This window comes from Pholcus phalangioides, unplaced genomic scaffold, assembly GCF_987345545.1.
Source record: "Pholcus phalangioides strain wild (caught in Gottingen) unplaced genomic scaffold, Ppha-v1.0 ptg000015l_1, whole genome shotgun sequence".
Lineage (NCBI taxonomy): Eukaryota > Metazoa > Arthropoda > Arachnida > Araneae > Pholcidae > Pholcus > Pholcus phalangioides.
Genome location: NW_028301608.1, coordinates 59,137,203 through 59,150,633, shown reverse-complemented (window position 1 = coordinate 59,150,633; position 13,431 = coordinate 59,137,203). Strand labels below are relative to the sequence as shown.

Genomic DNA, 13,431 nt, shown 5'->3' with positions numbered 1-13,431 from the left:
AAACAAATTATGAGCAACTTACCGTTGTGTTGCCGCTTTTTTATCTTTCTTGCGGGTCTGTATAATTAAATATTTCATAATAATCCACGGGCTGTAGAAGTTCCAATTTGATGAGAGAGTCATCAACATTTACTTCAACCTGTTGTTGATATCCTGTTTTTTGTCGACAATTTCCGTTTTTTATCCGTGCGTAGGTTGTGAGCCATGACCCCAACATCCAGCAGCAGGAGCCCCTGGACTGGAATCTTTAACGGGTCCCCCAGGCCAGGCTTTCTCACCGGATCTATAATGTCTGTCATAATGAGGCTAACTGAATCAAAAATGAGCTCTTTCGAACCAGAGTTTGAAAACGTTACCTTCACGTCTACGTGATAATCCTGACTTCGGCTCCCCGCCTTCGACGAAACCAATATTACTTCCTCCCAACAAGCTGCTCAAGCAGGAGTGAGAATTCTTTTGAAATGCGTACATTCACCACGAACGATAAGTGACCCCCCCCCCCCCCGTTCAGTGTACGTCAAAGCGCGTGGGTGAGAAAAAAAATCTTGACAGAAACTTTGTTTATAGGAGTACAGAGCAGCTGCAAAGAAATGCATTTTCAAATGGCTCTGCCAAACAAGATAGACACGCATATTTCATTTATGTCATCAAAGATAAAGAAAACTCTCTTTCTTGCAAGACCTCTTGAAGAAGCGTATACAAGTGTATATCAAATCTGTTTGCGAATAGGAATAATAATGAAATGAAACTTCCGTTTAAGAAGGGTACCGTAATGTTTGAGTTGGAAAGGCGTATCCTGTCAACACCCACCCTGAAGACACAGCAGCAAAAACGCTTTGATCGATCTTTAAAAAATATTTTTCCCGTCTTCCAGATAACTTTCAAATAATATGGAATAAATATTTAAAAAAAAATAAAAATTTTTAGTTATTTTATGGTATGAGGGGCAAACGACAAAGGACTATATTTTTGTCGGTGTTGCGCAGTAAGAAAAAGTGAAATGTTCTTCAACCAATCATTTTGGGTATCGCACACGTGCTTTTATTTACATCAGGACCATAAATGTTATTTGATTTTGGCATCCTAAAATATCAGTGTGACAGATGGCTGTAACTCCGATTGCACGTGCAGTTGTGAATAGAGTAGACACCTTCAAGTATTTAGGGATTTTTTAGATTCAAAACTATCCTGGAAAACAGTATAGAATTAAATCGCAACATTAGGAAATTTTATCAGGAATAAATGTTCCCAATCCATTTTAAAACTGCTTTATTTTGCGTTGGTATGGCATGAGGGGGGGGGGGAAGAACATACTTCAGCAATTTTTTTCAACGCTTTTCGTCACACACAAGTACTTCATCCGTATCATTTTTGAATAAAAATACTTATGCATACATTTTTCCATCATTAAAACTACTCCCTCTACAACATTTGTACGTTTATAAAAAATGTTTTATAAAAGAAGTGGCCACCTCAATCTGAAATTACATAAATCTGGAATACAATTTAGACGTCATACTATACAGGCACCAAGGCCAAATAAAACTTGTTTCCAAAAATTTTTCCTTTATTTTTTTTTCAGCTCCCAAAATATTTTACTTCCTCAGTTAATAAGCATGTACATCTTTTTTTCAGTTTAAAATCTTGGTTAACTCAAGAAAATTTAAATTATCTATTTGATGTTGTAATGCTCTTTTATCTTGCGCACGCTGCTAAACGTCTGCATCTTTAGTGCTAGTGTGAAAGGGCATGCTTTAAAGGGTACATGCACTCAATGTATTTTCAACAGGAATATTTATATTGAAAAGCAATATTTCAGGTTTATGAGGTGACAGTTTAAACCAGTGATTCCCAACGTGGGTGATGGAATGTTCAAAATTTCTGAAAGGGCAATGGGAAATAATGGTTTAAACTGTCAAAAACCTGCTAACAGCATATTTCTCCTCTTTAGTCTCCAAAGCAGAATTGCCAAAATCTGTGATGTACGTCACAGAACACATCTAGAAAAATTTAAGAAAAACGTAGAAATATCATGAAAATTTTTATACCAGAACATTTCCAGTTAGCCGAGGACTCATTCCAAAACATTCTGCTTTGGGGCTCTGTAGTATTGGATAAAATTTCAATGTGAATACAATATTACAAAAAAAAAACCAATTACTGAGACACCTTACAACATTCATGAAAAAAAAAAAATCACTTTCTAACAGCATTTATTCAATATTACATTACAACCATGTATGTGGCTATAAAAAAATGTCCTTTTAAAAATATGAAAATTAAAAATTCACAAAAAAAAAAAGATGAAAAAGATGCTCCATCCAGCTTCTCAACCTGTAAAAAGGGGGAGAAAAATTATTCAAAGTTTTTAGTTTCAAAAATGAAAATTTTTAAGATAATTTTTTTTTTATTTTGATACATATAAATACAACAAACTAAGAAAATTCGAGATTTTTTTTGTGTGATGAAATGGTTTTTTTTACTCCCTTTAACAGGCAGAATTATATTAGATGCAGTGAAAATCAGTGCTTTACAAATCTTGGGCATCAGGTTGCCAGGGTGACTAAAAAAATTTGTATTGTCATCTTAACATCTATATATGTGATTACTAGTTTGGGTAAAAGAAATATGCTTGGCTCCTAAAATATTTGGATGGTGTCTAGATTTTTTCTCGATTTGTCAACCCCTGATGAAAATTATATATACAGTCAAACCTCATTACTGCACCACCTGGGTAAAGCGTCAATGTTTACCGGTTAACTTTTTGGAAATCTCAATTGTCAATATTGGTGCTATCACTACTACTAAACCACACATGTACCTCATTCACATTCCTTGGCAAAACACATGCGAGTAAAGAAAAATGTAATAGTGTAGCACACACTTCCTTCTTTACACACCGGTTTTTTAAAGGAATCAATGAAGATATAAAACTAGTTATTATCCATCAAAACTAATTATGTATAAGACCAAGATTACATTAATATCTGATCAACAATTATCATTTGCATAACCCCACCAAATTTTACATGTGCTAAAAACCAATATAAAGCAAAATTGAATGAATTGCCCAACTTTCATGTCGAGGGAGATCAAATTCAGGTATGCCAAATAATAGATAAGTACACTTATACATACTTCCCTAAGAACAAGAGATAGAAAAATGACTAAAGTATATTACACAAAATTCTATACAACATACTCATCTAAAAATGTAGCAATTGACTCACTTCTTCAATCTGAAAAAGAAAAAAAAAAAAAAAAAATCACAATTCAATTTTTTTTTTATTGAAAATACTTTTAATCTTCATATGATCATTTACTTGCTATGTTCAATAAATTAGAAGTCAATAATAAAATGTTGAGAAAAATGGAATACAGGTATCTCTCGGAATTAAGGCTCTCGAAGGCCAAGGTGCACGAATATGAGGCAAGATTAGATGATTGTGGCACAGGCCCCAAACATCTCCAAAGACATAATTATTCGCTATCTAATGTGCAACAGCCTCTGCAGAGATGACGCTGTACTCTAATTTACCTGGGCCCCAGGACTCAGGTTATTCGAAAAATCTGGATCCTTTTGAATGGAAGTTTGGGTCCCTCTCAAAAAAAAAAATTTAACTTGAAAGAGATTATGCCCCCCCCCCATTATTCACTGGTATCTCTATGATTTTTTCTTCCAGCATGACTCAGGTCTTTAATTACCTGCTTATATTTCTTCGTTGAGACAGAAGTGAGTCATGTTCTGGGTACGAGAAGAAGGTATGTGTGAGAGAATCAAAGAATCAATATAATTCATTTCTAAAAACATATGTTCTATCCAAAAAAAGAAAAAAAAAAGGTTCATTTACTTTCATTGTCTACTAGTAGGAAAAGCTTGCAAAGAAGCGCATTAGCACTGAGAATTTAATGTATGGAATTGCGCACATGTAATAAATCTAAAACAAATATACAGTTGATGCTGCTTCTAACATTTCTCCCATTTAGAATGTTTTTCCACTTGGTACAACTTATTTTCGTGGTCCTAACAGTAAGTATAATTGTCATTAAGATATCCTGTTTAAAGTGTTTTCCTATTTACACATTAAATAGGAAATAATCTCAACATTTTTTATGACGGTTTTTTAAAAAATGTTATAAGCAGGATCTACTTTAATTAACAGTTGGGGGCACACATTTATATATTTACTAATAAATGATTCTATAAATTCCTTTGATTGATTTTACATTTCGTTAAAAAAATTTAACACTTTAAATATCTTCTGATCAAATTTAAAGCAAATTAGATTCTTTCTTTCAGACACTTATCTTCTGATTCCCTATTCATACTTTGGTTTTCCTGGTAAAATGGACCATCACTCTAATATGTCACCATTTAACTGTCACATATTTTCACACCTGAATATGGGAGCTATGTGAGATTTGTGGTGGAGAAACTTAACAGTGTGCCCCCAGCATTTGGCATATTTTGTGTTCAGTAAGTGGTGCCATCTATCTAGTGCGCAGCAACTAGATACTTTCTGAAATGGGCAAGCACACATTTTGACACACTCATGTAAGGTAGAAGAAACAGTTATAAAGGGTGAATTTAGTGCCCTCTAGTCCAGAGCCTGGAATACAAGATCAGCCTGTCCCTTCCCCCCTCCCAGTTGCACCCTGCATTCATCCTCCAAACTGGTAATCCATGCAGTTGAAGTTTAATGTACATATATTCATGTTGTAGGTCTGTGTGATCGCCGTGGCAACCAGAAGTTTTTTCAAAGGAATAACCAACTCAAAATTTAGAAACTTAGAAAATCACATTTTTAGCCAATTACCATTGCGCAATCGCGGGTTCCAAACCTGGATTTTCACCAAAAGCAAAATTTGGGAGCGGAGGGTATAAGTGGTCCCCCCCCCCCCCCGGGAAGATCAAAAATTAAAAATATTTTTGTAAAGAATAAAAATATCGGAATAAAATAATTTCTTTAATACTATCCGTAATTTAAAATTGCTGGAGTGTAAGTGACCCAAACATTCTGTGAAGAATAGTGCCCATCCAAAAAGCTGATTCTGCGTACAGATCCATGATTTTCGAGATGCAAAACGATGACTACCACATAGCAGCTAGATGACAAAACTGGGGATATTCAAGGTTGAGTTTTTACAGATTTGGTTGTTTTTCCATGATCTCAGGAAAGTTTTACAATTCCAACGGGCGTTCCAATCCTTTAAGATTAAAAATAAAAAATGCACCTTCACAATATTATAGGTACAGGGCAAATTTACGCCGTATTAGACGCTGTCTTTGAATGCCGGCAAATAGCCACGAAAGTACCATAATTTCCGGTATGTAACCAGAAGGAAGAAAATCAGCAGGGGAATAAAAATGCCAAAATTTGACGATTACACTGCCCTTCATTCAGGGAAGCAACTATATAGAGAGATATCTCTCATCTTATTCTTCAACAACACGTGAGTATATCAATACAGTACAGTGTACAAAGTAGTAAAACCACTTTTCAAGGTTGAGCAATCATGATAAATGGTAAAGAGAGAAAGTTAAGGAGGTTTTTCTATTTTTTCTTCTTTCATAGGAAAGAAAAACAAAATTTTTAAGCGTCCTTTTCTGAAATTCCGGGTATTTGACGCGTTATGGCATCCCTGCATAAGTATTTCAGATTTCAAAAATGTGGAAATGAGTTTTTAGTTTTACCTTGTAAACTTGGTAATCACTAATTTAAAAAAAAAAAAAAAAACCATCACTATAGGAAAGACTTGAAACACTCATTAGAAAGGCAATTATTTCACTGGTTTTTGCCACTGATGCAAGTCCAAGTAGTGCTTTTGTTCTCTTCAGTTTCAAACATTTTTGAACGTTTGATCCTGCCTCTTTTACTACAATTTATCCATTTCATAATTAAAATAAGTTTCTTTTCAAAATCGCTCTTGATCATTACCTCAGCTTGATTCAACATACTTTGTGATAACTTCTTTTGCTGAGTATTCTTAGAATATTTATTAGAAGTTTTAAGAAATTTGATAGTGTGATTACAACTCTATAGACTTAAATTATTTTAAACCCCCTTAAAATAGATATGTCATTGCTATTTTTCCCAGTGCTATAATACGTTCTTTCACAAACTTCTCCATACTGTTAAGTTAAAGGATACACAAATATTTTGTCAAATACAGCCAGTCAGGGAAAATCGATGCAATTTAAAAAATAATTAAAGCCAGGAATACATAAGAATCGACTTTGAAAGCATAATGTTCCCAATTTTATTTATCTCCTTCCACTCCACATATCATTTTATAAGATGAGAGGTACACTTCCTTTTTGGCCATTTGACATTAATCATAACCTATTCCTACTCCAAATCAACTCCTGAAATCCTTACCACAACTTACAACATAACTGCATCAGTAAAATAGTCTGTAGCTTACAAAATGTTTATATATATACACACACGTGCACTGTTTCGGAATCACTACACATTTATCAATCATCATTATCTAAATTTTTACATTTCCACAACTAGTGATGACCAATAGAAGCAAATGGTAAAATTTTTGGCTTTTGTATCAATTGTATATCAAATAATTATGAAAGGGAAACACTTACGACGCTGGAACAGTGTACGAGAACGTCCTCGGCCCCTTGCAGCTATAAAAAGAAAAAGACTCAGAATATATTTATCAAACTTACTGTCGTATTGTATAAACAAAATGCAATTAAAAAAAATTAAATTTATATACAGTGAAATGCTCTTATAACTACAGAAGTCTTCGTTCGAGGTTGCGGGTAATCAGAGGTGCTGGAATTTTGAAAAATTCTCAAACCCTTTTTTTCTTTTTTGCACCAAGAGCACATTTCATATAATTATTTTTTAAATTATTTTAACGAATGCTAGTAATTTCCATTTTTGAGGTGTCTAGATTAGACCCTATACTAGGGCCTTTAGTAACCCCCACACACACACTTTCTCACAGGCATATAATGAACACGCAGTGCAAAAAGAAAAACACTAAAATAACATTCATATATCAGATATGAGGGATATACTAAGCCATTGTGAATTAAGAACGGAACAGGTTAATAAAATATATAAAAATATAAAGGGTTAAGGCCTAACTAGTTTTCATTCAAATTATTTTTTTTGGATTTGGGTTTTCTGTAATTTTGGTGGCAGGGGTCACATTCACCTCTAAGAACCAACTATAGTATGATTTCTTTTTTTTTGGAAATTTCCTTCCTAGCCTGTTGGGGCTTTTTTTCCCTAAAGTTTTCTTTTTTTGCTGGCAGTATGCACCAGAATTCTATGCCAATTTACTTTTTTTAGTCAGAATACTTCCTTCTCAGGTTATACCTTCATTTTTAACTTTTTTCAGGGTTATTTGATTTAAACCACATTGGTTTCAACCAAGTGATTTCTTTCAAAAAATCACATAAAAGTGACCTAAATATAATTTTTCCCTTAAAAAAAAATTCTACAGCAAAGAAAATAATGTACACCAAAAAAGCATAATAATAGTGATGAAAAATATCACTCTCTGGACAATCACATCAAAACATGAGATACTAAGATTATAAATGAAACATTTTAAACTAAATAAAAAAAAACACCATGACTTATTAAATAAACAATGGTCAGAACAGTTCTTCCTGTTACATAAATAACAAACATTATTGTTAAAAAAAAACTGGACTACTTAAAATGATAAACCATTGGACATAAAAGTTTCCCATAATAATAAAAATTAAAGGTACAATCTGAAAACAACCTCAGAGATGATTCCAATAACTAATCCAATCCGCACACTCCAGTGTGCAAACCAAACTGTATATATTGCATAAGCAGAACAAAGAAAAAAAAAAAAAGATCTCATCTCAATGGTTTTTGAATCATTCAAAACACAGCAAAAAACGAAAGCAAAGTAGCTAGCGACATTTATGGGGCGACATCATTTGGAAGGAAAAAATGCTCAATGAACATTCTGGAAGAATGGTCGACAACCCAGCATCATTATGTCGGCCCTGGTGACGTTTCATCAGAAAAAGTTGCCAAGATTGACGGCAGATTACACTATAGCTGCTTCTCTGATTAAGCTGGTTCACCCAGAGATGCAAGCCCCTCTCATCTATTTTGGAGCAGAAATTTTGAAAATAGAGCAGAACTAAAAACTAACTATATCTGCAATATAAGGAGTAATTTTTCTGTGAAATGCCAATAGTTTCGCCAGAAATGGTTGGAAAAATAATTCGAAATAAATTTCTTTCACACAAATCGAAGTCCATTTAAATTTTTCTGAAGTATCTGAAATTACGAATAAAAATTATTAGACTCTCTTCAAATTAAACACCATGCATACGGAAAACCTAGGTATCAAGAATTTCTGCTGCTTGAACACCAAAATCTTATTCATCCTGATATAGCAAAAAAGTGTGTGCAGAATAGGGGGAATTCAAGTATTACGTCAGCATTGATGGGGGATTTCCAATTTGCTGACTTTTGATGACAATGGGAGGAGAGGGGTTTGGATGATGCTAACATCATCAACCACCCTTTATGAAAATATGAAATATTCTTGATGGCATTTTACTCGGTGTGCCAAATACGAAAAAACTCTTTCGCTAGTTTGTGGGAACCTGAACTAACATTCTCCCTAATGATAAATCCCTTACAGGGCCACTTCAGCGATCTCTGAATGTTTGATGAATCCTTCAAGTGCCCTCGAAATGTTTCCAGGCAGCTCAAGTGCTTTGGAACTGTGCAACGCATCATTCAATTGATCCATAATTATGCTGGGGATCACTAAAGTATAATCTGGGATTGTTCCGCGGGTAACTTCAGTGATACAGAACTGCACCAGGGGACCGCTTAAATGCTCTGAAATTGTGCCACATGTCTCTCAAGATGTCTAAATATGCCACGGATCGTTTAAGTGTTCTGGAACTGTGTCGCAGGTTACTTAAGTGATCTTTGAATGTGCCACGGGCCTACTTCGGTGATCTGAAAATGTGCCATGGGCCACTTAAATGCTCTGGAATTGTGCCATGGGTCATTTAAGAAATCTGTAAAAATGTGCCGCTTATTTCATTTTTACAAAATTGGGTTTGAGGGGGGGCAAGCCACATCACATAACATTCAGGGCCACATTTGGTCCACAGGTCTAGGGTTTACCATATATGACTTACAGGGCAACTGTAATGACGTATAAAGATATTTTCTTTTGAAATTTTAATTGTTTTAAATGTTTTTTACATTAAAATTGTTTTTCCCCGTCTGAGCAGGGGGGGGGGGGGAGAGACAGACGAGCCCCTCATGCCCCCTCCAGCATGTGTTTCTGATCCCACCAATTTGTTAGGAGATAGGGGGCAGTGCTTACCTAATACTTGAACGGCCCCATATAAGAAGGTTTTAAGTGAAAAAAAGTTAGCTTCTCACAGAATTTAAAGAAATGATTAAATTCAAAAGTGAAATGCAAAAAACGAGAAAAATATAAATACCCCTTATTTACTTAAATAATTTCTAAACATAACAGCATGTTAATAGATTAAAATTGTTTTTTTTCCCGCTGTTTTCTCAGCCTGAAGCTGTTACAATATTTTCTATACAAATCACGAGTCGCTTTCAGAAGAATTTAGCATTTCAATGATAATTTTTTTTAAATTTTTCATGCCCTTGAACATAAGATTTTGTTTATCTTGTTCCATTAAAACATCAGATAGACAGATTTTTCACTGTTCAAACAGACTTTTGTTAACACTGAACTCTTTCACTGTCTGCGTTACCATGTGCTAAAGATAAAAAAAACTGGGAAAATCTTGAACTTTGGGCTGCTTTTAAGGTTACAAAGTTTGAATAAGTCTGCCCAATATCTATTCCCTGAACTGATATCACTTTTTGTAATTCTTTGCATTGTTGTGCAACCCATTCATCACACATAATTGATAGTTCTGTTGGTGATACAATGCTAATCAACATCCCAGCAATACGTGAGGGAGTAATATACCATTCCAGAAATGCACGAGAGCGAGTGCGAAAAACAGATAGGGTGCAAACATTTCATTCTCTCCAATAAAAATATTTTGGAAAGGTATTACATTTATATATAATTGGTATCTCACAGAAGTTATGTAAAATCAGCATGCTCCTATTACAAACACCTTCCTTTGACATTGTTAAGAGCATGCCCCCCCCCCGCCACCAATACTGGGCCGACCGTGGGATTATATCAGGCGCCACTCTAAGAGAGGTGCCAAATGGAGTTGAAAGGATCAAAAACATTTTGTCTACCGCAGAAAAAACAGGTTAGTATAGTGTCAAAAATAGGCTCCGCATGGGTAGAGATTTTTTTCCCTCTGGCCACCTCGTTCCCAAATCTAGATTTTCATGCTGTGAAATTGTCACAATCTGCAACTGCCAATGATAACCACACAACCGCATAGTGGCTAGATGGAAAAACTATGGATATTTTAGCTGGAACTTTAAGAGATCTCATTTTTTTCCCAATGATCTCTGAAAAATTTTGGAAATTTAAACGAGTCAACCAATCCCCTTTTCAATTCCTTGCAAAGGCACGTGTGCAATCTTTCGGGAAATAAAACTAATTCACACAGTAGATATGCTGTCTTTGAAAGCAGGTTGGTAACCGTTAAAGTACAGTTATTTTCTGTATACAACCCGCAGGAGAAAAAACTCTCAGAAATCAAAAAATTTGGCAATCATCCAGGGACTTTGATAGCCCGTGGGTTATACCAATAGCAGTACAGGACTTTGTATTTCAAGGTAGTAGAGCTACTTGGGTCACAAGATAATGCGATAGTGGTAGATGATGGGAAATGAAAAAAATAGGAAGTTTCCCTTTCCGTATATTTTTCCTAGTCTTGGAAAGAATGCGTCCTGTGAACGAAATTTTCGGGCTTTTCCAGATATCTGATCACTACAGTGCATTGGCGGTACTTCCATGAACCATAAACAAGAATTGGCACAAATGCACGGGGATTCAGTGCCGAGGCACACCATGTAGCAAGAAAACCATTTCGGCACAGCTCTTGCATCCCTGTACAACCCCCTGGTTTAAATCGAACCTCTTAACTCAAAAGAAACCCAGAGTTTATATTCTGGAATCACTTTTATTTATAAATCCATTGTTCTATAACATATCACTTCATCTTCAATCCTGATCAAGTATCTGGTCTACAAAGTTTAATGTCAACTCTTGACCCCTTTTATTTAGGCAAAAAATTTTTTTATTTCATCTTTTTTCATCTCAAAAATTTGTGTCTTTGTTGGAAATTTCTTTGGTTTCGCCCGTTTCGATGTTGACGAGTTATCGTCCCTCACAACAAAGAAAATCATACTAGAGCTCTTCCCGCATTGTTTTCCGTTGGCAAGAAAGACCACTAAAAACACGACTCTGTTTAACTCCTATTCTCTAGAATATAAACCTGGACTTTGTTTAACCCAGGAGCATGCGCGTTACAGTACAACTCTTATGACACACACCGATACGACTCATTTAATGATTTTTCATCTGTAGAAACATCTTCAAAAACCTTTGTAAGCATTTGATCTCATCTTCGTACCAGTAAAGTAACACCAGGACACGCAAGGTGGTACGCGTGCTCGCAGGTTAAATACAACTCATGGGAAAAAAAAGATCTATGGGTTCAATAAAAACTTGATTATTTAACAGCTAGTATGCAAAAATAGTTTTAGAGAACATTTTGAATGATCGGTGGTTTGAATGGGAAAATCGAAGCTGCACACAGCATAAACACCTCATCATAAAATTCCTAGCTAAACACAGAAGGCATAGAAGATAGTAAAAAAAAAATGGTACAACCTGACAACGATGGAGGATACAGCATCTAGATATATACCTGGTGCTAAAAATGAAGAAATAGGCCATTTTCAAACAACATGCGGAAAACAAGGGAGGGTCAAGGTTAGCGCCCCCCTCTAGTCTGCTTGAACAGAACTTGATGACAAAGTAAAACCAGTTAAAAAAAAACTCCACGGTTATGGAAGAATTAAATTTAACGTCACTTGCATCACAAAAAGTTCTAGAAGGAATAAGAAAAAACTGCAACCCAGCACCAACAGAGGACCAAAAGGGAAAAAAAATACCCGCCTTCAGATAAGGAACTCGCCATGAGAAATGAAAGATTATATATAGCCATTCCATTTGCCAGAGGACCTCAGAAAAATTATTTGGCCTGTGATGCTCTTAAGACAGCATTGAGGCCAGTGCCACTAATAAAAAAGGCAGCCAATTTAGGGGACCTGGACACACTACCCCATGGGAGAAATAACCCCAAAGCAGAATATGCTGAAATTTGCGACGTACGTTGCAGAACAATCCGGAAGAATTTTAATAAAGTGTAGGAAACACACTATTATGATGATTTTTGACTCGGCTGACAACGCAAAACATTCTACTATGGGTGAAAAAACTGAAACATGAACATCAATAACTACTCGTCATATGAAAGCACCGCTTATGATCTACTTGCATGTTCTGAATCAAACTAGACAGAGTAATAAATTTTACAAGAATTATAACATATAACCAAATGGTGATTAGGATTACAATGCAATTTACAATTCAATGCAAGGATTACACCAAAACCCATTAAAACATAAAATTACGAGGTTTCATTTCCCCCCATTGGCACCTCCTAATAACAACAAAACCATTTCATTGCTATGCATTTATGACTTGACATTACGTGTTTCGAATCGAAATCTACGAAACGGAATGTAATTGGTACCTTGAGCACGCAAAATGGCAGATTTTCCCCTTCCAGTGCTTCCTCCGCCCCCACGTGGGCCGGTACGCTTGAACATGGGAGCATTCTTGAGCATGTCCGGCAAGATCAGGAAACGGATCTTGCTTCCACGGATGTACACATTCTCCAACTTGCCGGTACGGCCATCTCGGTAGGTCACGGTGATGCTTGACATCTGGCAGTTCATATTGTCTTCGGCCTCGACCAATTTTCCGCGGTACACTTCGCCGGTATTGGTCTCCAAAGTGACTGTGTGGCCCTCAGCTTCGTGCAGAACTTTGACTGGTACACCCAAAGACATTGTTTCTGTACAGAAACAAAAATACTTCTCTTGAGAAACTCGATATACTCAAATAAAAAAACTAAACTAATTTAACAGTTTCAATGTCCGTACGTCAAGAACAACACACAAATGCTACTATTCTGAAGAAAATGCGCTCTTCACATTTAACATGAGAAGTAAGAAAAAAGTGTGTAGTTTTAATTCCTTCTTTCCGTTAGAAAAATTGTAAAATATCTAAGATGACAGAAACTATTTCAGATCAAATTTTTTGTCTTATATTACAAATAATTTTTGAATAATATGTATTAAAAATATACAAATCTGTACAATTCAAAATTTGATTAAGCGCTTCTGACAATGTGACCATATT

The 13,431-nt window shown here is 35.4% G+C and overlaps 1 protein-coding gene across 1 annotated transcript; it reads right to left on the bottom strand.

Annotated features, from left to right (window-relative positions):
- Positions 1–2,196: 2,196 nt before the first annotated feature.
- Positions 2,197–13,224, bottom strand: SmD3 (small ribonucleoprotein particle protein SmD3). The gene is made up of 4 exons (XM_089243872.1): positions 12,761–13,224; positions 6,605–6,646; positions 3,203–3,239; positions 2,197–2,334 (listed from the first exon to the last, which is right to left on the bottom strand). The coding sequence occupies exons 1-3, from the start codon at positions 13,077–13,079 to the stop codon at positions 3,235–3,237; spliced, it is 366 nt and encodes a 121-aa protein (XP_089099998.1). The 5' UTR covers positions 13,080–13,224; the 3' UTR covers positions 2,197–2,334; positions 3,203–3,234.
- Between the last annotated feature and the right edge of the window lie 207 nt (positions 13,225–13,431).

What these genes read in the sequence shown, in the direction of transcription:
- SmD3 (XM_089243872.1), bottom strand. Translation starts at nt 13,079, where the DNA reads ATGTCTTTGGGTGTACCAGTCAAAGTTCTGCACGAAGCTGAGGGCCAC. An exon ending in TGCCATTTTGCGTGCTCAAG is followed by an intron (nt 6,647 to 12,760) that starts GTACCAATTACA and finishes TTCTTTTTATAG; the next exon opens with CTGCAAGGGGCCGAGGACGT.